The sequence below is a fragment of the Aplysia californica genome, unplaced genomic scaffold, assembly GCF_000002075.1.
Source record: "Aplysia californica isolate F4 #8 unplaced genomic scaffold, AplCal3.0 scaffold00024, whole genome shotgun sequence".
Classification (NCBI taxonomy): Eukaryota; Metazoa; Mollusca; class Gastropoda; order Aplysiida; family Aplysiidae; genus Aplysia; species Aplysia californica.
In genome coordinates this window covers 1,435,018-1,463,014 of record NW_004797294.1, presented here as the reverse complement: position 1 = coordinate 1,463,014, position 27,997 = coordinate 1,435,018, and the positions used below count along the sequence as shown (strand labels likewise).

General features: G+C 38.3%; 2 protein-coding genes across 4 annotated transcripts in view; one reads left to right on the top strand and one right to left on the bottom strand.

Annotated features, from left to right (window-relative positions):
- The window catches only part of LOC101855697 (microsomal triglyceride transfer protein large subunit), a 36,875-nt gene extending 21,687 nt beyond the window's left edge, over positions 1–15,188 (top strand). For all 3 annotated transcript variants that reach the window (XM_005090969.3, XM_005090970.3, XM_005090968.3), the window contains exons 11-20: positions 1,072–1,182; positions 2,484–2,699; positions 4,173–4,387; positions 5,506–5,603; positions 6,725–6,846; positions 7,197–7,418; positions 8,868–9,022; positions 11,666–11,836; positions 12,606–12,775; positions 13,380–15,188. In XM_005090969.3, coding sequence (XP_005091026.1) covers positions 1,072–1,182; positions 2,484–2,699; positions 4,173–4,387; positions 5,506–5,603; positions 6,725–6,846; positions 7,197–7,418; positions 8,868–9,022; positions 11,666–11,836; positions 12,606–12,753 — 1,458 coding nt within the window. In that variant the 3' untranslated portion in view covers positions 12,754–12,775; positions 13,380–15,188. The remainder of the gene's footprint in view (positions 1–1,071; positions 1,183–2,483; positions 2,700–4,172; positions 4,388–5,505; positions 5,604–6,724; positions 6,847–7,196; positions 7,419–8,867; positions 9,023–11,665; positions 11,837–12,605; positions 12,776–13,379) is intronic.
- A 6,368-nt stretch (positions 15,189–21,556) lies between these two features.
- The window catches only part of LOC101861864 (probable cyclin-dependent serine/threonine-protein kinase DDB_G0292550), a gene marked incomplete in the record, with an annotated part of 21,868 nt that continues 15,427 nt past the window's right edge, over positions 21,557–27,997 (bottom strand). The window contains 2 exon segments of the mRNA XM_013088723.2: positions 21,557–25,641; positions 27,681–27,845. Coding sequence (XP_012944177.1) covers positions 25,528–25,641; positions 27,681–27,845 — 279 coding nt within the window.

Sequence of the window (27,997 nt, the reverse complement as noted above, 5' to 3'; positions counted from 1 at the left end):
CTATCGTCCTTATCTCCCCTTCTTCTTTTTTATGTTTGTTTCTCTCTTGTAACACTTCTAATCTTCTGGCGCTCATATGACCTTATGCAGTTGCGAGTTCCGCAAAGCCTCTACTGAGACTAAAAATAGACTTGTTTTCCCGAGATTTCATGGGCTATTTGGATGCTTCTGACTTTGTTAGAAAAAATAAGTATTATTTGCCTTTCAGTGCCTGCTTATGATGACTCAACAGCATTGAAAGGGATGGTGAACCTTGCCTTATACCTTTAAGTAATACTGTCTTTTTTACATGTAGTTAAGGACCCCTCAACTTGAATTTTCTGCAGTTGTGTATTACTTATCGGATTGTCAGAATGTCATGGTTTTTGTTGAGATAAATTATACCAGCTTTTGTATAATGCATACCCCCGCTCAACAGCATGCTCTATGCATTTTACAATCTGTATTTAATTGCCCCAGCAGTACCTAGAACACCGAGAAACATTCTCGGCTTCCTAGGAAGCTTACAGTCCAAGCAGCTGATTTAGTGCTCAAACATTAGTAAACTGACATCTTTCACTGTCGAAAGGCGAACACCTATTGCTACCTGAATGAAGTGAGAAAAATAAATGTGAAGTGGCTTTTCCAAGGACACGACACCGGGCCCCTGACGAGGTTTGTGAGCACCACGAGACCACTAAATGAGCAATAGCGTGATGTTATGCTTCAGTGGGTGGTTGGCGGGCACTCTGGTGTGGTTTGCTCCTTCTTTCCTCTCAAACATCTATCGTCCTTATCTCCCCTTCTTTTTTTAAATATTTGTTACTCTCTTGTAACACCTCTAATCTTCTGGCGCTCATTTGACCTTATGCAGTTGCGAGCGCCGTAAAACCTCTACTAAAACTAAACTAAACTCAAACATATATCGTCCTCATCTTTCCTTCTTTTTTGTGTTTGTTACTCTCTTGTAACCCCACAATCTTTGACACTTATACGACCTGATTTTTTGTAACAAGGTGCTGTAAAATGCTTACTGAAACATAAAATAAACTTGCTTCACTTAAATGAAACAAACCTTTGTGTTGTCCCCAGTCTGTCCTGAAGAATCCCGTGCCCAACGCTGATCTACACCAGTCCCTTTTCCTGTCTCTGGGTGCGATGGTCCATTCCTTTTGTCAAGTGAAAGAGCAGTGCAGCGATCCGGTAAGTTTCTCAAGTCTATCTTAGAATATCTCACAAAGCCTGGTTTTGCGGGTTGAGGGATTCTAATCTTTGCTTTCTATTCTTCTAAGATTTTTTTTTTTTGGGGGGGGGTTTTTTTTTTTTTTGTTTGGGTTTTTTTTGTCTTTCACATGTCCTGAATTGATACGGGATATTTGTCAGTTTCATAGAAAATTTGCCAACATGATAGTATTTGTTATGCTTCAAGAAAGAAGAAGAAAAGAGCCATGAACCCTGTTGTAATACCAGTAAGGACTTCTGTGGAGAAATAACGAGTTTAGTGCTATCTACTACCAACCGCTGTTTTTCCAGTTTGATTTTAATCACTGTGAAAGCACTGAATTCCAGACACGAAAATGGGAGCTAGTACAAAATGAAACTGAAATTCTAGAGAACACATGCATTTACCTGAATAATTTGGTGCTGAAGGAAAGATGTTTCTACAGCCTTTATAGCTTTGACAGGGACTTTAAATAATCGGAAACTGGAGTTAATGCAAGAAGCCACTGAACTCACAAAAATCTCATTGCAAGACTGTGATCTGTCTCTCTCTCTGTCTCTCTCTCTGTCTCTCTCTCTCTCTCTCTCTCTCTCTCTCTCTCTCTCTCTCTCTCTCTCTCTCTCTCTCTCTCTCTCTCTCTCTCTCCTCTCTCTCTCTCTCAGTCATCAAGGAAGACAGAATAATAAATTATCATCATTGTGCGGACGAAATTGTCTGTACTCTAACAAACAAATGTTTTAGATCGTGGACGAGTTCCCCTCTCTCTCTCTCTCTCTCTCTCTCTCTCTCTCTCTCTCTCTCTCTCCCTCCCTCCCTCCCTTCCTATCTCCCTCCCTCTCTCTCTCTCTCTCTCTCTCTCTCTCTCTCTCTCTCTCTGTCTCTCTCTCTCTCTCTCTCTCTCTCTCTCTCTCTCTCTCTCTCCCTCTCTCCGATCACAGTGCTGCCACCATTTTTGTAGAAATCATCAAGGAAGACAAAATAATAAATTATCATCATTGTGTGGATGAGCTTATCTTTGACGCACAAATATTTCAGATCGTGGACGAGTTCCCCCTCTCTCTCTCTCTCTCTCTCCCTCTCTCCCTCTCTCCCTCTCTCCCTCTCTCCCTCTCTCCCTCCCTCCTTCCCTCTCTCCCTCCCTCTTCCTCTGCCTCCCTCCCTCTCACTCCCTCACTCCCTCCCTCTCACTGTCACTCTCCCCCCTTTCTCTCTCTCTCTCTCTCTCCTTTCTCTCTCTCTTTCTCTCCTTTTTACTCAAACAAACAAACAAAATATGTTTCAGATCGTGGACGAGTTCCGTCAGCTGGTCATCGAGGGTCTGTCGGCGTGCACGGAGGAGCCCTGTAAGTTGATGTACCTGAGAGCCATGGGCAACGCTGGACTCCCCGCCTCTGTGCCCATCATCCTGCCCTTTGCCGAGTCTACATCCAGCGCCATGCTGGCTTCCACTGCCATCTCGGCATTCCGCCGAATTCACAAGAGGTTTTTGGGGCAGCAGGTGTGTACAGACCGGGGTTTTTGGTTTTATTGTGGGTGGGGTAATTATTATGTTTATTTTTTCTAAACATGTTATTTATTTTTTTAAAGTTATTTACAAAAGATTTTTGCGGAGGCAGGTGTATACAACTGTTTTATTAATCTCGTTTTAAATTTTTAAATCTCTGTTTGTTCCTTTTGTCACCTTTCTTTCTGTCTACTATGTCTGGTTTCTTGTTGTAATCATTTTTGTTTTATGACAGTCTGGCACGCACATAGCGAATTTGACAAGACGCAAAAATCTTTTCATTATGTACCAATTTTGACATGTTAAAGGTGTTCTAAGTACAAATAATATACATGTATAAGAAAAAAATTCGGGATTTGAAATCTCTTACCTATGTGCTTATTCGCTTTATTTTAAATAGCCTCTTGCTTTGCACTGTGACCTTTTAGGTGGTGATTTAGTCAGAGGGTAGTGAGTGGGGGGAATAAACTAAGCGATTGTACTTGAGCAGAAAGTGCTACTTTCCTTCTGCTGGTATAAAACCCAAATTACACTTGTGGCATTCACTTTGATGTATTGTCCATCTGTTCTGTCCATCCTTTTTTATTGAAAACACTGGGCCATGCCTCGCCTTTGATATTATCTATTTATATTTAGTAGGGTGTTTAGCTTCCTTGAGAATAACCTACTTGTGTGAAAAATAACTTTATGATTCACAGTCTTCTTCTTTCCCGCCTTCTTTCCTGTCCTTATCAGTATCCTCTGGGCTTACTGTTCTTCTTTCTTTTGGAATTCTGAGAACTCTTAACGTTGGCGACCGTAGGAAGTCACTTGTGTGTTCTGTGTCTTTATTTTCTGTAGTATGCTTTTGTTTAGCTTTTCTTTTCCTAAGAGCACTTAATGACCATTGATGTGGAAATATTTTTTATTTGGAATAAAGAAAAGAAAACAACAGCATGAGCTCAGACAGAAAAAACAAAGTACCAAAATTATCACGAATTGTGTCCCCTCTTTTGTCAAATCATGTGAGTTAAAATAGCCTCATTTTTCTCTACATTCTGTCAACCCCCCAGGGCAGTGCCACTGACTGTAGTGTCTTTAGGCAATTCCCAAAGGGGGGACATTTCTCGTTCAAGCACAGTAGAATTGTAAATGGGCTGGTTCATCATGTCACACTCATAACCGTGCCTGATCTACAACAGAGAACTGCTGCTTTTTCTTTCCAAATCCTTACTATCGTCATTTTTCCTCTACTTCTTTTGTATGTGTGTCACTCTCTTGTGAACTGCTATTTCCGGGGTGCCTTTATAGTCGAAGCAGACCTTGTGCTGTTGAAGCTAGAGAGGTAAACAGAGTAAGTTTGATTCCCTGTAAAGGCTTCTCTGTTGACACCCACCCCTTGGCGCTCATATGACCTTATGCAGTTGCGAGTGTCGTAAAACCCTCTACTAAATTAAAAACAAAAACCACTCTGTCGTGATGCCCCAGGTGAGAGATGCCCTGGCGAGGGTGTACCATCAGAACAAAGCCAGCTACGACAGCACGGTGAGGATCGCGGCCCTGGAGGTGTTGCTGGAGCTGGAGCCCTCTGCCCCGCTGGTCCGGAACGTCCTGCTGTCTTGTCTGGAGCAAGGCAACCCCGAGTTCTCCACCTACGTCGTCCGTATGTTGCTCGACGCGGCCACTGCCAATGCTCATTTGAGGTGAGGATGTTGAAATGTTTGTACGTGTGTTTTTGTGCCTGTGTGTGTGTGTGTGTGTGTGTGTGTATGCTGGAGCTCAATGGTTTTTAGGAGTAAAGTTAAACCTGTCCAAGGGGGTGATTGGCAGGTGCTCTTGTGTGGTTTGCTTCTTCTTTCCTATGAAAAAAAGATCTATCGTCGTTATCTCTCCTTCTCCTTTTCTTGTGTTTGTTGCTCTCTTATTACGTGGGTGGTTGGCGGGTGCTCTGGTGTGGTTTGCTTCTTCTTTCCTATCAAAGATCTATCGTCCTTATCTCCCCTTCTTCTTTTTTATGTTTGTTACTCTCTTGTAACACCTCTAATCTTCTGGCGCTCATATGACCTTATGCAGATGCGAGTGCTGTAAAACCTCTACTAAAACTAAAACTAAACTCTCTTATTACACCTCTAAATCTTCGGTACTTATATGACCGTATTGTGGTACAAATGCCTTAAAACTCTTACTAAAACTAAAAATGAACCTATCCAAGACAACCACCCAGTGTAAAGAAGAGTTATCCACTTTTATCTCTGTGCTGCTGTAAAGTGCTGTCACATTCTGTGCACATCTAGAGTAAATTTGGTAAGTGTCTTTCGTTTGTTTGAGGGTGTTAGTGTGCATGCACTTACTTTAAGAACATCTTGGTGTCTTTTTTTTTACCACAGAAAAGCAGAATTGAATCCCTGTTTTGACCATATTATGCTGTCTCAACCAGTACCTCTTTAAAGTGTTTGTATGTGTTCCTTCTTTCTTATCAAACATCTGTTGTCCTTAAATCGCTTCCTTCTTTTTATGTGTTTGTTACTCTCTTGTAACACATAATCTATTCTTCGGCACTTTATGAACTTATTGTGTTGCAAGTGACGTAAAACTCTTACTAAAACAAAGGGGGGTGGAGCGGTGAGTTGAGAGAGAGACTGAGTGAGAGAGAAATATGGGTATAGAACTTGTTCTTTGTTAATTAGTATGCTTTTTAAAAAATATAGCTTAAAGTCCAAAAGTTGTTTATTCATCTGAGTATTTATTGCATTGATTCTCTTTTCGTTGGTTTGTTTTATGTTTTTGTAATGAGTTTTTTTTCCCCTTCTTTTTCAAACAGGGAAGTCCTGGCCATTGTCTTGAAGGAACCATATTTCAACAACTACAACGTTTTGTCCCAGAAAGGCAAATCCAGTGTCATCACAAGTTTCCTGGCCCGTGAGTCCTTGGATTTAGTAACAAACAAATGTTTTAAAATTCCATGAGAACTAACAGAACTGAGCAAACAGTTTGAATTGAAATAAGAAGATTGTGAGCAGTTTTGTCGTATCTACAATTTTCTTGTGAAGTTGTTATTTTAGTGTGTAATTATTGATGGACTAGGGGAATAGTAACCAGGATATTTAGGTTATATAGCAAATGTCTTGATCTGTGGATCACTGTCATGCTTGAAGGACCCTCAGGTCAAAACGTATTGATCTAAGTTCTAAACAGTAGTCTGTAAAAAGTCTAATCTTATGGCTATATTAAAAATCATGGAGGTAGAGTTTTGGTGTCGGTGCCTTGTTGAACCCCAATCTTCAGTTGTTGGTGTCAACTATGTGTGAGAGGAGTGTTCAACCTTGCAATGCAATGTTCGTTAGGGTAATTTTCCCAAACTGTTGAATAGTTTCCATTACCCTTGAACTAAAAAATAATTCAAACAGCAAACTTGTATAGATTTATGTGAAGAAAATTACTGAAGGCATTCTGGTTGTATGCACTTCTCTTGAGAATAGGAATTTATTAACAAATTTTCATAGATTTTTGCGGAACCAATATAAAATATAAGTTGGTTTTGTTTTCAGTAGAACTCTAGGTCATATGAGAACAGGCGACTCATTTTGATTCACTTGACCATGTAAGGGATTAGTGTTCCAAGTAAAGAAGGAATGAACTGTATTCCATGACATTCTGTAACTTCTACTCTTTATTTTGAAGCACAATGCTTTTTCTTTCCTCGTCCTTACTATCGTCATTTTTGCCTCTACTTTTATTGTATGTTTGTCATTCTCTTGTGAACTCCTATTTGCGGAGTGCCTTGAAAGTCGAAGCAGACTTTGTGCTGTTGAGGCTAGAAAGGTGAGCAGAGTAAGCCTGATCTCCGTTTAGACTTCTCTGTTGACATCTACCCCTTGGCGCTCATATGACCGTATACAGTTGGGAGCGCCTTACTGCTAAAACTAAAGAAGCACACTGACATTTATTTTGGTGGTTAATGACGTTAATCTTTATTATCAGCTTCACCATCACAATTTGTGTGAGAAAATATTTTATTGTGTTTACTTTTTTTGTCACAGGTATGAAGGATGTAAACAGCACATACAACCTGTTCTTTGAAAATTCTCCATCTGGTGTGATGAAGCGCAGTGGCATGATTGTCAACCTTGTTGGGAAGACCATCAAGCAGCCGTTCATGAAGGTATAATTTCTCTACTCTGTATGCAGAGTAAGATTGGTTGAGTGCGCATAAAGTTATACAGGTTCCGTTTTTGAAAGATGGCAGCTGGGTCATGGAAGATAGTATGGGTTCTATGAAAGTTATAGATGGTCGTTTTACGGCACTTGTAGCACAGCAAGCTCAATAAGTGCCGAAGATTAGAGGTGTTGCAAGAGAGTAACAACCACACACACAAAAAAAATAGGAGAGCTACGGATTATAGATGTTTGATAAGAAAAAAGGAGCAAACTACACTAGAGCACCCGCCAACTGACCACTAAGAAATTGTTACTCCTAATCAATCTCATCACTGTGTTCTTACAATCCTACAGTTTGGCATCTACGCCGACGGCCTTGAGTCGCTGGTGGGAGAGGCGGCTTCTGAAGGCGAGGATGACAACTCAGAAGCAAGTTCAGAAGGTTCCGAGCCCACCGCTGGAATGTCCTTCTATTTCATGGATGTTCTGTTGACTCAGGTGGAATTTTTCCGCGGCACATCAGGTCTCATGTCTGCTGCATGGAATGCCCCTTCGGAACTGACGTCTGCTCTTCAGGTGAGGACGATCTTGTTGCGTGTTCAGTATTTTAAGATAAAATTAAATAAAATATACCTTATATGTCCTTCATTTGAAGAAATTGAATATAATGAATTCATAGTATCATACTAGAACCAGCACACTGTATAGAATATCACAGCACCTTCGGCAAACCTGCACTTATCACTATACGTGTCATTGAACAGATGGGCAAGAGCCCAGCTATTGCTGGATCGATTACAACAACAATATACTAACAAATGTAAAGACATATTAAGAAACTATGCACATGCGGTCACAATGTAAGCTTTCCAGGTCTCTTGTGGAATCTATAATATGTGTTACGACATGGTGGAATCAGGCGCTCGTCAATTTTGGGGCATATTGAGTTATTGGTATCATCTTGAAGCCTGTTCATTTGCCTTTCTTTCGATGGAAACAATATCTATTTATCTTGGATACAAGTCAAGATATTGGCGATGAAGGAGGTGGAGGTCACCTGGATTCAAAGGAAAATTTAGAGAGAATATGGCCGCCAAAGTTGCGTTATTTCCTTAGCTTGAGAGTCCATTGTAACTGAAAATTTACATATTTTATGCCTGTAATCAACGTTTTTCAGTAAAATCAATACCGAAATGTGTTTTTTAAAGGGTGTGAAAGGTGTTGAGCCCCCCAAAAATTCATTAAAAATTCCCAAACTTTCGAAAAAAAAAGCCAGTTTCTTGACGAGCGCCTGATTTTACCACGCTGCCTCACATATGGTCCTCTCTTTTTGCGTACTTCTGTTATTGTGTAGTTACAGGCAGAGTATGGCCATTGTAGTAACACATTGTGAACTATATTAACTTGTAAGGATCTACATCAAGTCCTTTTGGGGATGAAATTCTATTTAGTTCTCATACAGAATTATTCGGCTCCTATTTTACCATACGTTATACCTTTGGATCATAGATAGCATGGACAATAAGGGTTAGTGTATCTCTTGATATTTTGTTCATTACAAATGAATTCTTAAGCTCCCTCAGACATTTTGATAACAGCAGAATTATGTATATATTTTTAGTTGCTTTTGAAAAATAAGTTTGTAGACACTTTTTAAGTTGCTTGATCTAGAATCAGTGGCTTAACTCTTCCCTGCCATTTACCATACACTGCGCCACTAGTCCATACATTGTATATGAGCGATGAAATTATTGAATTTTAAGTGGAAATAGTTAAAGACTCCAAAAGTGGGTGGTTGGCGGGTGCTCTGGTGTGGTTTGCTTCTTCTTTCCTATCAAACATCTATTGTCCTTATCTCCCCTTTTTCTTTTATATGTTTGATACTCTCTTGTAACACCTCTAATCTTCTGGCGCTCACATGAACGTATGCAGTTGCGAGGGCCGTAAAACCTCTACTTAAAGAAAAAAAGACTCCAAAGAACTGACAAAGGCATCAATTTGATTTTTTTTAAAATATTTTTTTAGGGCAACTTGCTGCTCCAGGACCACTCTCAGCGCATCCACCTGTCCAATGGGCTAGTGCTGGACACCAAAGTCCGCGGAGTCCTCTCCATGGATCTCTCCGGCCTCATCAGCATCAGCTTGTGGAACAGGAACTGCGAAGCTCTCATCCGGAACAGGTAAGATATCCAGCCGTCCAAATAAATGCCGGGGGGCTCTCGTGGCCTAGAGGTTAAGGTGTTGGCCTCTCATTCAAAGGTCCCGGGTTCGATTCCGGGTAGCGACCAAAAAATTTTCTTCTCTAAAATTGTCTCCTTTCACATCCTTTCCTGATCTCTAACAATGTTCTGTTGTCTGCTTTCATTTCCATTTTCTGCCCCCACCCCCTCACCTCCTTTGCCCCCTCCTCTGGGCTCCTGACTCTTTCTGCAGCCTTTCTACTGCTGCTCCTTGGCTCCTCCTTACTCCTGTCTTCCTTCCACACCCCTGATCTTCTGGTAGGAAAGATCTACACCTAGCCTTCTCGGACAAGGGCGAAAAATCTCGGAGGGCCCGTGGGCAAGTTGCGCACGTTAAAGATCCCTTGGTGGTCTAAAATCGATAAGAGTAGGCTTCGCCGCCACCCGGGCAAAATTCAAAATTTCCTACCAACGAAAAAGTATTAGGTGTGTCCCGCGCGCTCATATGACCTTTTGCAGTTGCGAGCACCGTAAAACCCTATACTAAACAAACAAAATAAATGCCAAGCAACATAACAGCATATTTCATGATTTTGAGAAAATTGTGCAAAAACTCCTTTATGCCTATTGGTGAGGTCAGTCACCTATGTAGCTTTCTTGTTACTGTGAGATATTTTATCCTGTGTGAATGAAGTATTACTTTTTAGTGATGATGTGACTGATGTAAAAGTGGTCAGAGCTTATGTATGGGATGTTGTTGTTGTTGTTGTTTTCAAATCCCTTTAGCTGCGAGCATTTCGCTCTTGGCTGCGCAATGCCTCCCTCAGCCTCAAGTAACCACATGTCCTTGTCATCTGGTCAGCACCAGAGTAGAGCAGGCTTTGTAAGTCTGTAGGTGTGTGTAGGAGCCTGCGTCGAAGAACTGCCAGGTATGGGCAGTGAAGGAGAAGATGTTCAACGGTCTCCTCGTGGTAGTCACAGTGTCTGCAATGGGGTTCCCACATGGGGTTAATTCTATTTATGTGCTTGTTGGTGTGTAAGTGTCCTGTGCGCGCTCTGAAGATCAAAGTCTGATCAGCTCTACATAAGAGATTCTTATGTATGGGATAGAATGCTATATAAATGCAAACTGTTATTATAATTGCAAAAACAGCTTATCTAAGCTTGGAGTAGATGTTAGCATCTGGGAAGAAATAGCTGAGGACAGGAAAACATGGAGGAAAATGATAAAGGAAAACTATAATGCTAGAGAGCACCAGGCTGAGAAGCGCCAATGACGAAAGGAAAACAGTGGAAATACAGAGCTTCGATCTACGTCACTGACATGCAAGCACTGCGACAGAATCTGCACTTCAAACATAGGAAGAATTAGCCATGAAAGAAGCTGCATGAAGACTACCTTGAGACCATCTTAAACAAAATTGACCGTCTGTATAGACAAAAAGAGCCATATTACATATTATAATTATTTTGAAAAGCACTATTTCAGGTCATCCTGCCTCAGACACAAGAAGAATATGAGTAAGACTAGTGTGACATAACAGTAAAACTGAAAAACTTGATTTTGTCAGATACAATATTCTCCCTTGGGACAACAGTACCGATGATGTTATGCTCTTACGGTGTGACTGGTTTCTTGAACGTTTTTCCAACACTCAAAATGCTTTTTTTTTAAAGATTTGTGTGGTTAGCGAAGACTTTATCTCCATATTTTATAATAAACTGCTGGCACATTAGTTATATTTGAAATATGAATTTGGAATAAATATACAATTTAAAGCATGTTTTACCTTTAAAATGAAATCTTAAGTTCATCTGAAATTATTTTTTTTAAATGTTTCATATTACCTATAGCTTGATATTTGACATAGATAATCACAGATTGGGTTACTTTTCCTAGAAGCCAAATGTTATTTTTTTGTTAAATTTGATGTGTGCGACTTTGAAGCTCCCTCTTTCAGAATTGGCCTAATTGGTCGCAGGAGAAGCCACAAATCATCTTAATCTTCATTTCTTCTATTTCTCTTTCTTTAAGAAATATTCTCCTTTGCAGATGTGTTGGAGCTGGCTCATATGACCTTATGCAGTTGCGAGTACTGTAAAACTTTGACCAAACTGAAGCTAAAACAAATGTGTCACACGCGTTGGAATCAGGCTCTCGTCCGTTTTTTGGCATATAGAGCTATGAATATCATCTTAAAGCATATTCATTTGTCTTGCATTTGGTGGGAAAAAAATATTGATCTATCTTCAATAGACATTGAGATATTTGCGATTGAAGAAGATGGGGTTGCCTGGGATGAGAGGTAAAATAAGTGATAAAATGGCCGCCAAAGTTAGGTGACGTCCATAGCCTGAGTGCCCTGGAAAACTTGAAATTTACATTTTTTGGTGCCTCTAATGAACGTTTTTTGGTAACATCCACTCTGAAATGTGTTTTAAATATGACATAAAAGGTGTTGAGCCAAAAAAAGAAAATTTTGAAAAAATTTGCCAAACTCAAAAAAAAAATGCTGTTTTCTTTGATTTCATTGTTTTGATAAGTGCCTGATTTCACCATGTTACCTCACAAATGTATTTGTGATCATCAGACTATGATGCATTAACTTTTATAAACTGTCCCTCTTATTTTGTATGTACCAGTGGTGCCCTCTACCTGGAAGGGTCCCTCAAGCTACTTTCCAAAGACCTGGAGCTTGGCCTGACATTCAGCGGAGAAGGCCAAAGCAACATTGACTTCACCTCCAACGCTGACTTCTACGAAATGCCTCTCAAGTTGTGCATGCAAATGAAACGGCCAGAGTTTCAATTCTTGTGAGTAGCATCAATATATATGAGTATCTTTTAATGTGGGTGTGTGTGTGTGTGTCTGTCTATTTGTCTGTGTGTGTGCACACGCCTTTAGAGTTACTTGTTTTGCCCCTGACAGATATGAGTTCAATTCCCATGTAAGCAGGATATTTTATTTTGTACGAATCCCTTATTTCTGCTAGGCTTTGGTTAACCAAGCCAGGCTGGGTCAGAGCAGCTCACTGTGTTAATAAATGCCTAAATTGTGCCTTTAGGTGCCTTATATATTTGTGAGGCAGCGTGGTGGAATCAGGCTCTCGTCAATTTTGGGGCATGTAGAGTTATTGGTATCATCTTAAAGATTGTTCACTTGTCTTTATTTTGATGAAAAAATATCCATTTATCTTGAAAATACAAGCCGGGATATTTGCGAATGAAGGAGGTGGGGGTCACCGTTTTCAGAGGTAAAATTAGAGAGGAAATGACCGCCAAAGATTAGTTATTTCCTTAGCTTAAGAAGAGTCCGTGGTAACTGAAAATCTACATTTCTTGTGCCTTTAAGAAACGTTTTTCAGAAAAATCCACACAGAAAGGAGTTCTTTAATGGGCATGAAAGGTCTTGAGCCAAAAAACAAACATTTGATAAAAATTCCTAAACCTGTGGAAAAAGGCAAGTTTCTTCACTTTGATTATTTTTACGAGAGCCTGATTTCACCACGATGCCTCACATTTATAGTTGCATCGAACATTTGTGGAGAGAATTAATTCCATCAACTATTTGTTCTCCACACAGACAAAAGACCCAAAAGTATGAGAAGATCCAGAAGTCAAAACGGTACCGATCCTCGACAAGGGTGAAGTGCCAGATGTCCGGAGAGTCGTACTTCCTGAACAAAGCCAACTCGGAGGAGTGCAGGGTCATGTTGAAGGATGAAGAATAGTGCCTTATGTGTCATGTTGACGGTAAGTGTTTGTGTTGTGTCATGGAATCTCAGAAGTGTACGTGGGTGGTTGGCGGGTGCTCTGGTGTGGTTTGCTTCTTCTTTCCTATCAAACATCTATTGTCCTTATCTCTCCCCCTTCTTTTTTATGTTTATTACTCTCTTGTAACACCTCTAATCTTCTGGTGCTCATATGACCTTATGCAGTTGCAAGCGCCGTAAAACCTGTACTAAAACAATCAGAAGTGTACCATGTGTTGGTGGGTGGTTAGCGGGCGCTCTGATGTGACTTGCTCCTTGTTTCTTTTTAGAACATATATCTTCCATATATTTCTCCTCCTTCTTTTCTTTGTATGTTACTCGCTGGTGACACCTATATTCTTCAGGAGTTTGTGTTGCAAGTGCCGTAAAACTCTTTCTAAAACTAAACTCATTTATTCCTTCTAAGTAATTTAGGGTCTGCTGGAGTAATAATAGTTAGGCAATGCATAGAGTGTGGAAATGCACCACAAAAATGCAATTATTATTATTATCATTACTTAGTTTATCTGTACTTACTGTATATTACCTGCCTTCTCAGTTTTCCTGAAATTCAATATATATTGCTTTTTTTTTTCTGTTTTCAGATATATTTTGGTTGTCTTCCAGCCTGGACTGTGGAGCCAACTCGTTGAGCCATAATACCAAAGCAATTTCATCGTCATAAAGCAGATTATTCCCCCCAACCCCTGTCCATATCGAATGTTTTTACAGAAATTTTCTACCATGACACTTTCACAAAAGTGCTTTATTTCTTGTGCACATAATCAAATGAGCTCAGTGTGTGCTAGAAAAGATGTGGCGAATCCTTCTTTGGTGTTTTATTGTTTTTGATTGAGAAATGAGTGATGAGCTGTATTATATGTATTGTTTTGCCATTTTTGTTCGATGGTCATCGGTATAAAATTGCGTCTGTACGTATGGTTGAATGTACTGTTTTTAAGAACACGCAGGTGGATTCTAGTCTATATTTTTGCAATAAATTTATTTATCGTATTTTTGTATTCTTAGTACGAGAATGGTTGTCTCTACTTTAAATGTCTGATGGGTTGAATGTTGGAAAGTTTCATGTTTCTTATCAAGACGCACACTTGTATTTTGTTTCCTTTCAGTCACTGATGCCATCTACTGATTTTTTTGGGAATTAAATGAAACTTCCTGCCCTATATTGCATACATGAAAAATGAAATCCATTTGTCTTGTGAACTGAGAAATGACCAAGAATTTTAGAACATGTGTTCTTTTTCCGAGCATTATACTCTCATTACTAATTTCAGGGTTATTTGTCTAGTTTGTTTCATGTCGTCCTCACAATTCATACATTCCTGTTCATATAATCAAAAAGATAAACAAAGAAGAGAATGTGTTCACTTGGTCTAGGGGTTTCTTTCTTTGTTCTTTAATTTTCAATTAACATTTTGCAGTCACACATCAAGCGGTACCAAATACCCCATCTGGTCACCCAGCCAGGAGAGTGACTGCAACAGACTCCCCGGGCCTGGGGCAGAACTGTGCCAGGTGACCAGAACGGAGAATTTTCCCCACTGCAAAGTGTTAAATGCTAGTTTTTAATTGATTTCTATAAAGGCCTAGGAATTTGATCACAAATGTCATTTCTACTTGCATTGTAAGAACAAGTGGTGAAGCTGCTGCCATTGTTGTCCTTAAACTTTGTATAATTCTTTGCATAGCCTTTTTGCTACAAGAAAACCTCTTGAAATACCTGGGTTTTTTTTGCATATGAACTTGACCGTATTATTGTTAATAAAACGAGCAAGAATTTCTTTCTTCACATTTAGAGGCAAGTCTTGAAATTCATTTTTGAAAAGGTTTGGTTGTCGAAAAGTTGTATTCGGCTCCATTCAAAGATATCTCCAGTAAATTTTAAGTTGCCTGTCCTCCCAAAGTTATTTCAAAGCTGAAAGTCAGACCAATGCAGTATGTTACTACAGTTTCATGTAAAGGGCACTTTTGCTAGATTACCATTTTCCTCAGGAAGCTAGCTCAACATGAAAATGCAAATAATTGCTTACTGCCATCATTTAAGCCAAAGGCTAAAGTGTATAGGGCTCTCTCTCTTTTTCTCCCTCCACCCCTCTGTCTGTCTCTGCCTGTCTCTCTGTCTCTCTGTCTCTCTGTCTCTCTCTCTTTCTCTCTCTCTCTCTCTCTCTCTTTCTCTCTCTCTCTCTCTCTCTCTCACTCTCTCTCTCTGCTAATGAGGTAATGATTAACATCATTTTGTCTCAAAGTGCACTTTTTCCTACGTTCGTTTTTGTTGTCTCTTCTAATTTTGAAATGAATACAATCAGACTTAATATTGACTGTTTAAAAATTTTAAATTCTTATTTTCAGGCTTATGACTATAAGATAAAAATACTTTGGTGACAAAAACGAAATAAAGAAAAAAAAAATGTTCCAACTTGTCTGTATGGTAAGGTGCAGAATAAGTCAGATGGGGGATACTGGTATTCGGCCCCTTGTCATACGGCAAAGTTGAGATGTGTCCCTTTTGCCCGATTTGTTACAATAATTTCTTACCAGTACATCGTTCAATTTATGATTTATAGGGCTCAAGATATTTTTCCAATCAGTGTCACAACTTTCATTTAATGAGAAATAATGCTGTTGCTCTTAGCTCAGAGTGTAAGATGTACCTTATAAAATATTGTATGTAACTTTTTATCTAGAAAAAATGACTTTGACAAAAGTCACCCTGAGACTTATATCCATGAGATACAAAATTCTGTCGAAAAAAAGAATCCCAGTAGGGTCGGGCCAAGGGAACAAACTCACAAATTGTGTGACCCGCAAGATGGAGATGGTGCTGTTTAGATGGATGATGATGAGATCAGAGACACATTGGTAATAGTGACAATGAGGAGTTTTTATACATGCATATGTACTAGATCTATATAATTCTTTTACTTTGGTTTTCTCGAAATTAAGCAGGCAACTTTTCCCGGAAAATGCTGGCGCATCTTATGAACATATTATCTTTTTTACCAAAATTTTGGCTGTCAAGTCTACACATGTGTCCTATACACGATGATATATGGTGCTAAAAGTAAAAGTATAATTATTTCTGTCCTTTGATTTTGGGCCAGCGTCCTAACCCTTTCGTGACCTTCATGATGTACACTGTTTGTTAATTTTTCTTACAAAGCGAAGTAAGCAATTTGAAGCTATAACATACAGGCAACCGACCACTAAATCTAGCACTACTCTGTGTCACCGGGGACCCAAAACTGTGCCGGGTGAAGCACGAATTGACCTTGTGTCATGAAGGGATTAAAACGGAAACAAGATAAGTTGAATTAATGTTGGTCCTCCTACCCTGAGACAAACAGAGCTGATGTTTCTGCAAGTGAAGTTGCTCACATTTTTAGTGCCATGTCAATGATACTTAATTAATACACCACGATAGTCCCAGTTACTGTGGCGTCGGTGGCTTAGTGGATAGGCTACTGGGCTCGTAATCGTAAGGTTGTGGGTACGGGGGTTTCGCGCCACGGGCCCGACGTTGTGTCCTTGGGAAAGGCACTTTACACAAATTTTCCCCTCTTCACCCAGGTGAAAATGGGTACCCAGCTATAGACAGTAAAAGATCTTGTCAGTTTGTTAGTGTTTGAGCGCTTAACCAGCTGCTTACACTGTATGCTTCCCAGGAAGCTGAGAATGTTTCTGAGTATTCTATGGTCTGCTGGGGTAATAATATATTGTAAGGCGCATAGAGCTTGCTTTCGAGTGGGGCGGGGACATGTGCTATACCAATGCTATTTTATTATTTATTATACTGTTGCCTTGTACATGGTGGCATAGAAGCTCCATAACAGCCAAACTTGCAACGTTCAATTTGATTTTTAAACTTGTTTTCAAGTCAAGGAGAAGGGAGTTCACTTGAAGCTTACTTTACTTTACTTTACTTTTTTCTTCCGCTTGTACCCTGGGGCGTCGCGGGGAGACACTTGAAGCACTTATTTCAAATAATGATTATGGAAATTTTTTTCTCTTTTACTGAATATATCATTATATGGGATTTTTTTTTTTTTATTTCTTTCCGTTAAAATAAAACAATTATGATGGAGAATAAATACTTGTAACCTTGTGCAAGTTTGGGTCACAATGTCTGACTTGTTGCTGTTTTTCAAATGTTTTTATTCTTTATTTTTGGGGGGGTTTTTTTCAATTTTATGTTTTGTAATTATAGGACACACAATAAGACAAGTTACTTCATGAATTTTTTTAAAGTGAAAAAATACAGAATTTGAAAATCAGTAAAATCTCCATTTTGAAAAAAATACAGACGAACGTTGGAACAATGCTGTTGCAGCACATTGTCAATTTTTCAAAACAAAGACTGCAAATGTAGAAATCTGACTTTGAATTTTACTTAATTGTTATTTTGATAGAGCAGATAGATCTATAGAACTTTTGATTTCTAACCTCATGGCCTTAGTAACTCAAAATGACCAAAAATATCAGATAGAACTCGGTGATTTTGAGGTAGCTACTTGTTGGTTTGGAGCAGGTATATATAATTTGATACCCATCACGTGGTGGTGTTGTCAAAATGTTACATTGTGACTCTTTTTTTATTGTGTTGTTAGCCATTTATAGAGAGCTTTCGATGGGTGGTTGGCGGGCGCTCTGGTGTGGTTTGCTTCTTCTTTCCTATGAAACATCTATCGTCCGTATCTCCCCTTCTTCTTTTTTATGTTTGTTACTCTCTTGTAACACCTCTAATCTTCTGGCGTTCATATGACCATATGTAGTTGCGAGTGCCGTAAAACCTCTACTAAAACTAAAAAGAGAGCTTTCATGACAAATGGTGCTTTGTCATAGTCGTAACAATTTAAATGACGCTTTTGACGAGAAACCTATTTTATTGACTATAATCATATTCAGGGAACATCCCTTTCTAAAGCTGATATAATTTTATGCAAGGATGACTTTAATGAATAAAATACTGTAATGGAAATTCTGGACACTTTGAGGGTTATAATATATTATTTAGTGTATTTGTTTTTGTGATCAAATAAATGTTTATTCATAAAATATTATGCACCCTTTTATCGGTGTGTGTGTTTTTATTTTTCTTCACTCTTCTGGTTTTTTTATGTCATAAGTTTAAGGGGACTCCTGTACATATCCTAATGAAATTAAATGACTGGGTAAAGTCTATACCCCCCATTCCCCCCCTCCCCCTCAACCATTTCTTGTCTTTGCTCACATTAAGGATGATCACAGACATCTGTTTGTGGGTGGTTGCTGGGTGCTTTGGTGTGGTTTGCTCCTTCTTTCCTGTCAACATCTATCGTCCTGATATCTCCTCCTTTTTTTTGTAACTTTTTTTGTGTTACTCTTTTTGTGTTTTTACACTCTTGTAACACCTCAAATCTTCAGCACTTATATGACCTTTTTGTGTTGCAAGTGCTGTAAAACTCTTACTAAAACTATTTTAAAAATGACATCTGTTTCCAGTTCCTGTTAGACACTGCCCACTCCTGACTCTTTCTGCAGCCTTTTCTTCTGCTACTCCTTGGCTCCTTCTTATTGCTGTTTTTCTCATCCACTCCCCTGATCATATGGTAGGTAAGATTTAACACCTAACCTTCTCGGATGAGGGTGAAAAATCTTGGAGGTCCCGTGTGCAACTTGCACACGTTAAAGATCCCTTGGTGGTCCTGAATCGATAAGAGTAGGCTTCTGCTGCCACCTGGGTAAAAAAAAATGTATTTCTATCAAACTAAAAATGTTTCATGTGCCCCACATGCTCATAATATGACCTTATGCAGTTGCGAGTGCTATAAAATACTTACCAAAACAAGACTTTGTGCCATCTCCACTGTGACCTCGGATGTCTGTACTAGGTCAAATCAGTTCTGAATGGGGAGTCCCAAGTTTACTTTTACCATGGGTGGTTGGCAGGTGTTCTGGTGTGGTTTACTTCTTTTTTCCTATCAAACATCTATCGTCCTTATCTCTCCTCCTTTTTTTTATGTTTGTTACTCTCTTGTAACACCTCTAATCTTCGGCACTTATATGACCTTATTGTGTTGCAAGTGCTGTAAAACTCTTACTAAAACTAAAACTTACTTTTATCACAGACAGTATACTGACACAGTCCAGCTGGCCCTACTACTGTGCTACAAATAGCTATAAGTGGGACAAACACAAGTTCTAATAAACATTGAATATATGAACGCGTACATTAATCGCTGCTCGGGGCAAGATGGACAAATGCCAAATTGCAAAATGAGGTTTGTTGAGAATCTTGCATCCAGCTGTCAGTATAATAAATATTGTTGCAATTACGAGAATTAATTATGAGTTACTCCAAAGATTTATTATTCTTCATTAAGAGCACGGTCAAAAAATAATTTCATGTGTCAAGGTTAAAAATAAATTATAGTCGAAATTGTTTAAAATGGCCACCTATTCTAAGGGACAAAATAAAGTGATTGTCTTAGACAGGAGGATGTCTTACACAGTTTCATTATAATATTAAAAATATGCAAATTGTACAGGTGATTGTCTTATATTACATAGGTGGCTGTCAGAGCAGATTCGACTGTATATGTTTATAATTATTAATATGTGTGCCTATGCTTTGTCAGTCCCCAATCATGCAGACCAATACAGCAATGATCTATAATATAGAATTGATTAGTATTTCGGCAAAAAAGATTTGTCTCGGAAGAAGTCTTGACAACATATAAAATGATAAAGAATCAAATTCGATTTTTTAAAAGTTAAGTTTATTAGCACAGCATTCTAGTCAAAAGTGACTTGCACAATGTGAGTACAGAACAAAGCAGAAGATCTAACTAAGGAAATCGCTAACACAAACAGGTAGTCAAATTGTCGTACTTAGATATAATAAGTCCGTGCCTCATCTGGCAACTGGTTCAAAATGGAAATGTAGACTGGAGTGAAGCATAAATGAAACAAAACATAACATAACTCATGTTGTAAGGGTGTTTATTTTCTTCGCTCTGTATGACAGACTAACCGGAATGCCAGAAATTGCTTTGCATAATAGGTGTTTATGCTGATTATTCCAGGGGTGGAATTAAAAATTTTCTGCCCATCTCCGATTGGACTATGATACAAGTGTCATAATCATCATACTCGCCTTTCTCACCCTGGGTCAGGGTATAGGCCAAGAACAAACACTTTCCACCTTTCCCTTTCCCGGGCTAAGATCTTGATGTTATTCCGTGTCGTCCCACTTTTCTGTACATTGATTTCTGTGACTCTTCTCCAGGTTCCAGAGCTATGTGTGTGGAGTGGAGATCAAGCTTTTAAATTCTCTCCACACCGCCTAGGTTCAAGAACGCCCCATTAGGGAGGTTCAAACAGGTGTCATGTGGTTCATGCTGTAGTCCAGCATATAATCTGGAATGCAGGCTGGCAAAAAGTGTTATATTTATGTAGGTATGTTTGTTTGTTAAGTATTGTCTGGGCCTCTCATGCATAGAACTATAGCCTATACTGTCATACATGATACAGAGAGAGACAGAGGAGAGGAAGAGAGAGACAGAGGAGAGAATGAGAGGAGAGGGGAGGGGGGGGAGAGAGAGAGAGACAGACAGAGAGAGAAAGACAGAGGAGAGAAAGACAGAGGAGAGAAAGACAGAGGGAGAGAAAGAGAGAGGGAGAGAAAGAGTTAAAGACAGTCGACAAAATGAAAGAGAGAGAGTAAAGATGGAGGGAATAAGGAGAGAGCCAGAAATGGAAACATTAAGTCATTACATTCATAGACAATGTTTATGTCAAGTTTGTGGGGAAAATATTGCTGCATTTTGTTTGGGGTGAAATGTGGGAGGCAGAATAAAAAAGGCTCTACCTGGAATCAAAAACAACAACTTTGGATCAATAGAGAGACATAAATTTGCCGAACCAAAATAGGAAAAGCAACATATATATGGGTCAGTGCAGGGATGCAAATGTTTAGCTTTATCCGAAAAAACTTGGATCAACCTTAGTATTATCAGAAAAAAACAAACCACAAATATTGTTGCTTTTTGGATCAAGGAGTGAGTTGTTTTAAATTCTGAAAAGAAATGAGAACACTCTTAGAAAATTTAGAAATTTCTAATACAGACATTCTCTTTTGTCTGTAATAATGTTCAAAGCCCGAACTGAAAAAAATCACACAAAAAAATGTTTTCCTACAGCACAGAAGAAAAAACCTCACAAAAATGGTGTGGGTATTAAAAATAATTTCTGATCATCATGAAAGCATCAAGAATTAAGGAAGTTTGGGCTATGTTTTGATGCTGTCCTGACGGTGTGCAGGCATACCACAGGTATTTTGAGGACACTTGGAATAGTACGCTTGTCGGCTGGGTATTACGAAAGAATACTTCTTTGCTTTGCTGGTATATGTTTAACATCCTTTTGATAAACTTTGTAACATCATCAAAGAGAAGGGGCTTCCGAATTTTCCATCCATCTCTGATGGCGATGCTGGGGGGGAACCTTGAAAATTTCCTAAACAACCCAAATTCATGAATGCCCCCATTCCGGATTTTAGCTATCCCACACCTGTGCTGTTCCAAAAAAGTGTTGTGCTAATGCGCGTACACAGGAACTTTGTCGGGGTTTGGCCTCTGTGTAGTAAGGTATAATTTGGTATAATGTGTGTTACAACCTTATAATAAACACTCTACGGTTTGAAAAGAGGAGGGGCTCACAATTTTACATCCATTTTCAAAGAGATGTTTTTCTTCAAAAGTTCTTTGGTTTTGGGATGTTTGTCCTGTGTTTGAGCAGTGGACAGTGCACACATACTGGCTTCAAAATGCTCCACCTTGGGTGGAATGACATGTTTGATACCTAGTAGAGGGCTCAACGAATACAAAGAGACTTGCTTGAGAAGTGAATGACATGCATGTGTAATGTAAAAAGAAAAGAAAGCCTGAAAACTTAATTTTCTTCTTTAAAGCTAAACCCCCCCCCCCCCCCAAAAAAAAAAAAAAACAAACTTTTACCTTTGACCCAGTTGGAACCCCCACTCCAAGTTTGTACCATGTAGACTGTGCATAAAAGGAACGTTGAACATCGTTTATCAGTTTAGTATATCCAAGAACGTTCACATCACAATTTGACTATTCATTTAAATATCAAATAATATAAGGAAAAACAATATTTTACTCTCAATTTTGCCAAACATACAAACAAGGCCTGTTTCTTTCAGTTGAGAAAAAATACAGCAAACTCTTTAAACTAATATACATATAATATCTACTACTGTTGTGAAACTGAGTTTCAGGATCTAGTTCCATCCTCTGTTTAATGCCTTTTTGTTTTGGCATGGCATGCAGTGTGATATAGATTTATTACATTTCTTGAATATAATTATTTACTGAGATTGTATTATCATCTCTTAAGGCACAAATACGTTAAAGCAGTGACTAGAAGGATTCATATATATCATCGCCTGGTGTAAGCAAATGGATTTTCTTTCCTTTAAAAAAAAATAAATTCTTTAAAATCTCAAATGCGACCAAGCATATATATATACAAAATCCACAGAAGCTATCCATGGTAGCTCATGTGTCCGTGTTTACCATTATCAAAGGAAATCTATTCTGTGAGTAAAAGCAGTAAGTGTAAAAAATTTTCCATGTGTGAAAAACTCAGTTCTAGAAAGAAGCTTTAACAGTAGAACATTTAATTGTCCATGGTTCTGAAGGTCGGAATTAAGGTAGGCTACCAGAGTAGGTTTTATTTCTTTTATAAAAACTTCAATTTAATACACTCCTCATACTCTCCTCTTTCAGCATCTGCTTTTCCTCGGAGGAAAGAAAGGACATCAAAAGGTAACAGAATCTTTATACAAAGGAGGAAGAGCAAAAGAACAATTGTATATAAATATTATGTCCTTTTCAAAAATATATATATTATTAGATTTCATTGATGGAAAAAATTAAGACACATTGGTGTGAGGTTATGCGCGCTGTACAAAAATTGTTATAATGAACAGCTAAAAATTGGGCACAGTTTCTGAGCATCATTGCTTTCTATTTATATGTACTTGAAACATAATTTTCTTTGGAAAGAATAAAAATAATCTGGAGCCTAAAATACAAAAAGACCATAAATTTACTCACATATGACATGATGGCACATTATACGTGTCATTTTTTAAGGGTAAAATGAAAAAAAATTAAATTAATATAGTAATTTTGTGTAAGAACGTTCAAAATAACAAAATTTCTCTTCGACATCGCTCTCGGGTGTGGTGATAGAGTCTTTAAAGGCACAATATGAAGCAACGTGATAAATTCGTAAAATATATTGCAGTACTGCCAGAGGCAAGCTGTCCAGTTAAAAGTTAACAATTGCTAATCTTGTGCAACAGAAAAAAAGGTGTTATGAAAATACAACAAAGGTAATCATTTTACATCATCAACCAAATTTATACATGATAAAAAGAAAATGCATCGCTGTTTCTGCTCCAAATATATACAATAAGGTCCAATTGGAAGTAAACAAATATGCATCACGCATAGTAATTCAATAGATCTAAACATAACAGGGTAGAGGAATTCTTTGTGTCTTTCTTTGAGTTATAGTTCGTCCAAAATTTACACATCAGGTTTAAAATCTGAAATTGGTCATTGTAAAAGTCGAATGTATCTCAGTATCAGTTCAAAAAAAAAAAGAAGGTGTACAGGAATGCCTGATCTTCGCTCTGAAAACAAAAAGACTTGGCAAAAAGGTAAAAGTCAGACGCCTATCTCCTTTTCATACCACATATATCGTATAAAAGAAAGTAGGGTAGATATATCTTTTTTTTTACAACAATGAAGATTTCTGAAAATTCATAGCACGTTCATTTGTAGGCTTACTCTACTTTTTTAGTTCAGGCTATAATTAATGCACTCATGTTTGACTATCACAATGATCAAACTTTAAGTCAAAAAGCACTGGAAATTCATGTATTGGAATATCTAGAAATCGTGCAGCTTTGTTTCAGAATTCTAGAATGATAAGTCTGACTAGGGCCTACCTGTGGGTGAAGTGTGAACTACCATGACTGCTTTCAAGTTCAATCACCACAAAAATCATGTTTAAAAAGAAGTAGCTTTGTATAATCTCTCCTCCGATTTTGCTTTCAAATTCTTCAACATTTGTATACTTGCAAATAAAACAGGGATTCATAAATTCTGTTTGTTGTAGGATTTAAAAATACTAGAAAACAGCTCAAGAATCAACTTAAACATTGTTTTGCTAACGAAAAACTAACAGCGAGATTAGAGTCCAGTTCAGTGTTACGCGTTATACCCAGTGCCCATTGGCATGATCAATTCCATTCGGTTCAGTTTGGTAGGTGGGGCTGGCCAGACTGAGGGTGCAAAATGACCATTGTGGCACAAACCGATCACCCTAATCACGGCCTAAAAAACAAACTCATTTCTTTTCAAGGCTGCGAGAAAGGCGATCTTTTGGCAATCAGTTTGAATTTGAGAACCTATCCCAAAGTGGGCACTGGGTATTACATGTTCTCTCTCTTCACACCCCCAAAGTGGGTCATGCATGGCCAGATATGTGCTCAGCACACAAACAATTCAAGAACATTGTATGACAAATCCGTACAGGAGAATATTGTTTCTCTTTGTGGACAAGGAAGTTCCGTGACTAATTCACAGATAACTACACACGGGCAACAAATAGAATGTCAAGCATTCTAAATACAAGTACCTCAAATTCGGGAACATAAAATATGGCAAATAGACACTCTCATAGAAACGAATGGGTTCAACACAACGGGGCAACAAACCTGAATACATGGAATATATTATTGTCTAGATCAAACAACATTATGGTCCAATACATTTCTTCTTCATAGCAAAATAACAAAAGCGCATGGAGTACTGCATGCAAGCAAAAGCCACTACAATGAGCCTGCACTCTCACTTTAGATCTTACAATGATTTTGCGTTCATTCTAATACTCAAAAAGTCACCTTTAAGTCTCGGAGTTACGAAATTAATCATGTAAGGAAGACTGAAAAGAAAGTTAACCCTTTGAAAAACATATGATGTACCGAAAGATTTAATTTTGATGTCACTGTGGCTATCAAAACTTTTTTCAACTTTTTGATTTCAAAAACAAGTTCTCACCACTGGAACTAGTCTTTAACATGCATAGTTAATTTGTGCGTTGCAATGATTGCAATTCCAGTGCACTTTGTATTTTTGCATTTTATCTGGTCTTCAATTTTCAAATGCACAGGAGGACAGTCATAAGCACGAAGACTATAAAAGGTACCTACCCTCTTTGCAGGATAAAAAATACACTTGTTTCACAGTGACTGAATACAACATAGATGCATTTGCATAACCTGTTTTGCAGTGTTTGCTGTATTAGACTTTGTGTGACCTTTTAAAAAAAGTTTTCTCATTCAGCCATATATATTTGCTGTATTCAATTTTGCATGACTGAAACAACATGTTATCTCTGCCTTATAAACCGAAATGAGTACAAACATTTTGTCATAAGGTCCAACAAAACGAAAATTAAGTAGACTCAATTAGCAACATAGCCTTCGACGCTGTATAAAGACACAGAATAACAATGAAATAAAAGCAAACTCTCTCAACAATGGGTTCTTTTTTTCTGCATTGTGCAAGAGTGAAAAAGTAGGCTCACTTAGCAAAGCAAGGTGTGTATAAAACATAACAATACATTGTAATATGACGGGAGCAGCTTGCGGTAAGACTCTCAGTTCATTCTGCGGCAGTAGTAGCCCAACATCTTACACTTCTCACACAGATGCTGGGGGTGGACTTTGCTCTGGTCAGACACATCCAGCCCATCTGGCTTCTCCAGGGGTCTCTGTAAGATAATAATATGTGAGACATCGGGGTGGAATCAGGCTCTCGTCAAAATAATCAAAGTGAAGAAACTTACATTTTTCCGCAGGTTTGTGAATTTTTATCAAATTTTTGTTTTTTGGCTCAAAACCTTTCATGCCCATTAAAGAACTCATTTCTGTGTGGATTTTTCTTAAAAACGTTGATTTAAGGCACAAAAAATTTTAATCTGTAGTTTCCAAGGACTCTTAAGCTGTGGAAGTCACCAAACTTTGGCGGCCAATTTATCGCTGATTTTACCTCTGAAACCAGGTGACCCTACCTCCTTCAATCGCAAATAGATAGGCCTATATATATATATATATATATATATATATATATATATATATATATATATATATATATATATATAAATATATATATATGTATATATATATATATAAATATATATATATTAGCTTGATTTCTATTCAAGATAAAAGGATAATTTTTTCATCGAAAGCAAGGCAAACGAACAACCTTTAAGAAGATATCAATAACTCCATATGCCCAAATATTGACGAGTGCCTGATTCCACTGTGTCGTGACACATTATGATAATGATTTTTTAACATCATATGCCTAACGTGCTGCAACATCGTTTATCAAAGGGTGACAATAATTATAACATTGATTATAAAGCACACACATAGTGAAATCAGCAACATGCTGAAATCTTTTTGCTCTGAACTTGCTTTGAATCCAAAGAAATAAATATACATGTATTTTTAAAACAAAACAAAAAGGTGGGACCTGGTGTCAGTAAACCAGTAAAGCTGAAAGTGGCCCAGTAAATTAATGTTTTCTATTCCAGCCCTTAAATTTAACATATCCATGGAGTGCCAAGCCCTACATAGGAGAAATGGCAATTTTAACCTTCTGAAAACTTTCTATCTGAATGAAATTGTAACACATTTGGAATAATAACTGACAAAAAAATGTTCTCTTAGCTGAAAGATTTAAAAGCCACACAATTTGTTAAAATAAATCCAAGTTAATTTTTGACAATCACCAAAGAAGGCTATGAACCCGTAATTAGACGATTATTGAAAATGGCACTGAAAGGATTTTTATAAATGAGTCAAAAGTTGTATACAGAGCCTCAGGTTCTTTGTATTGAGGCTTTACTGCTTTTCTAATACTTTTAATTTTGGGTCGTTTTCTCAACATGCTTTTATTTTTGGTAAATGCTTTACGGCGCTCGCAACTGCATAAGGTCATATGAGCGTGTGGGACACATTAAACATTTTCAGTTTGATAAGAATTTTAAATTATGCCCTTGTGGCGGCAGAAGCCTACTTTATAAATCCATTTTAGAACCACCAAGGGATCTTTGTGTGCAACTTGCACACGGGACATCCGAGATTTTTCACCCTTATCCGAGAAGGCTAGGTGTTAAAACTTTCCTACCATAAGATCAGGGGTGTGGCTGAAAGACAGCAGTAAGAGCCAAGGAGTAGCTGTAGAAAGACTACAGAAAGAGCCCGGAGAACAGAGGATGGGACAAAGTGGAGGGAGGGAGGGGAGGGCCCAAAGTGGAGATGAACACAGATGACACAACATGATTAGAGAGCAGGAAAGGAGGTTAAAGTAGAACATTTTAGAAAAGAAAATTGTCCATCGCTGTGAGGTTTCGAACCCGGGACCTATTGAATGAGAGGCAAACACCGTAAACTCTAGACCACGATAGCCCCCTTTTTCAGTACTCAATATATCATTAAGAACCAATTGTGAGGCGTACTGACAAAATGAGTTACTTCTCGCTATCAACAAACGGAGATATTGGCCAAAAATCAACACTAGGGTTAAACTTGTAGATTTCCAATAATTGATGCCATATTCATTAAGTATCACATGCCTTTTATTAGGTCTGTTTCATACTGATAAATTGTAAAAATTTCATCCTATAAGCGTGAAGTATCTATTTTCTTTGGGCTCGAATCAGAAAAGAAGTAACTCAATTTGTTATAAGCACGCCACATAAAATAAAAGATGAACAATGATCTTCCAGCCTAGGCCTACCTGTTTGTGCGGGTAGACGAGGATGTGACACTTGATGCACTCCTGGCCCATGTTGGCCCAGCTGTTGCCGCTCATCCACTTGCGCTTACACTTTGGGCACTTGTACTCACCAAAGCAACGCTTCTTGCCCTGATAGGGGGTCAGTCCTTCACCTTTGGGGCGGGCCTGGAACAGGGCAGTGGGAGGTTAGTTTGGAGGGGGGGGGAAGAGTGTGTGTGTGGGGGAAATCAATAGAAATCGATATCAAAATGGACCGTTCATTTTTGGTGTTGTTTGTGAGTCATTTGAATATGTTTGTACACAAGAGAGACCGAACC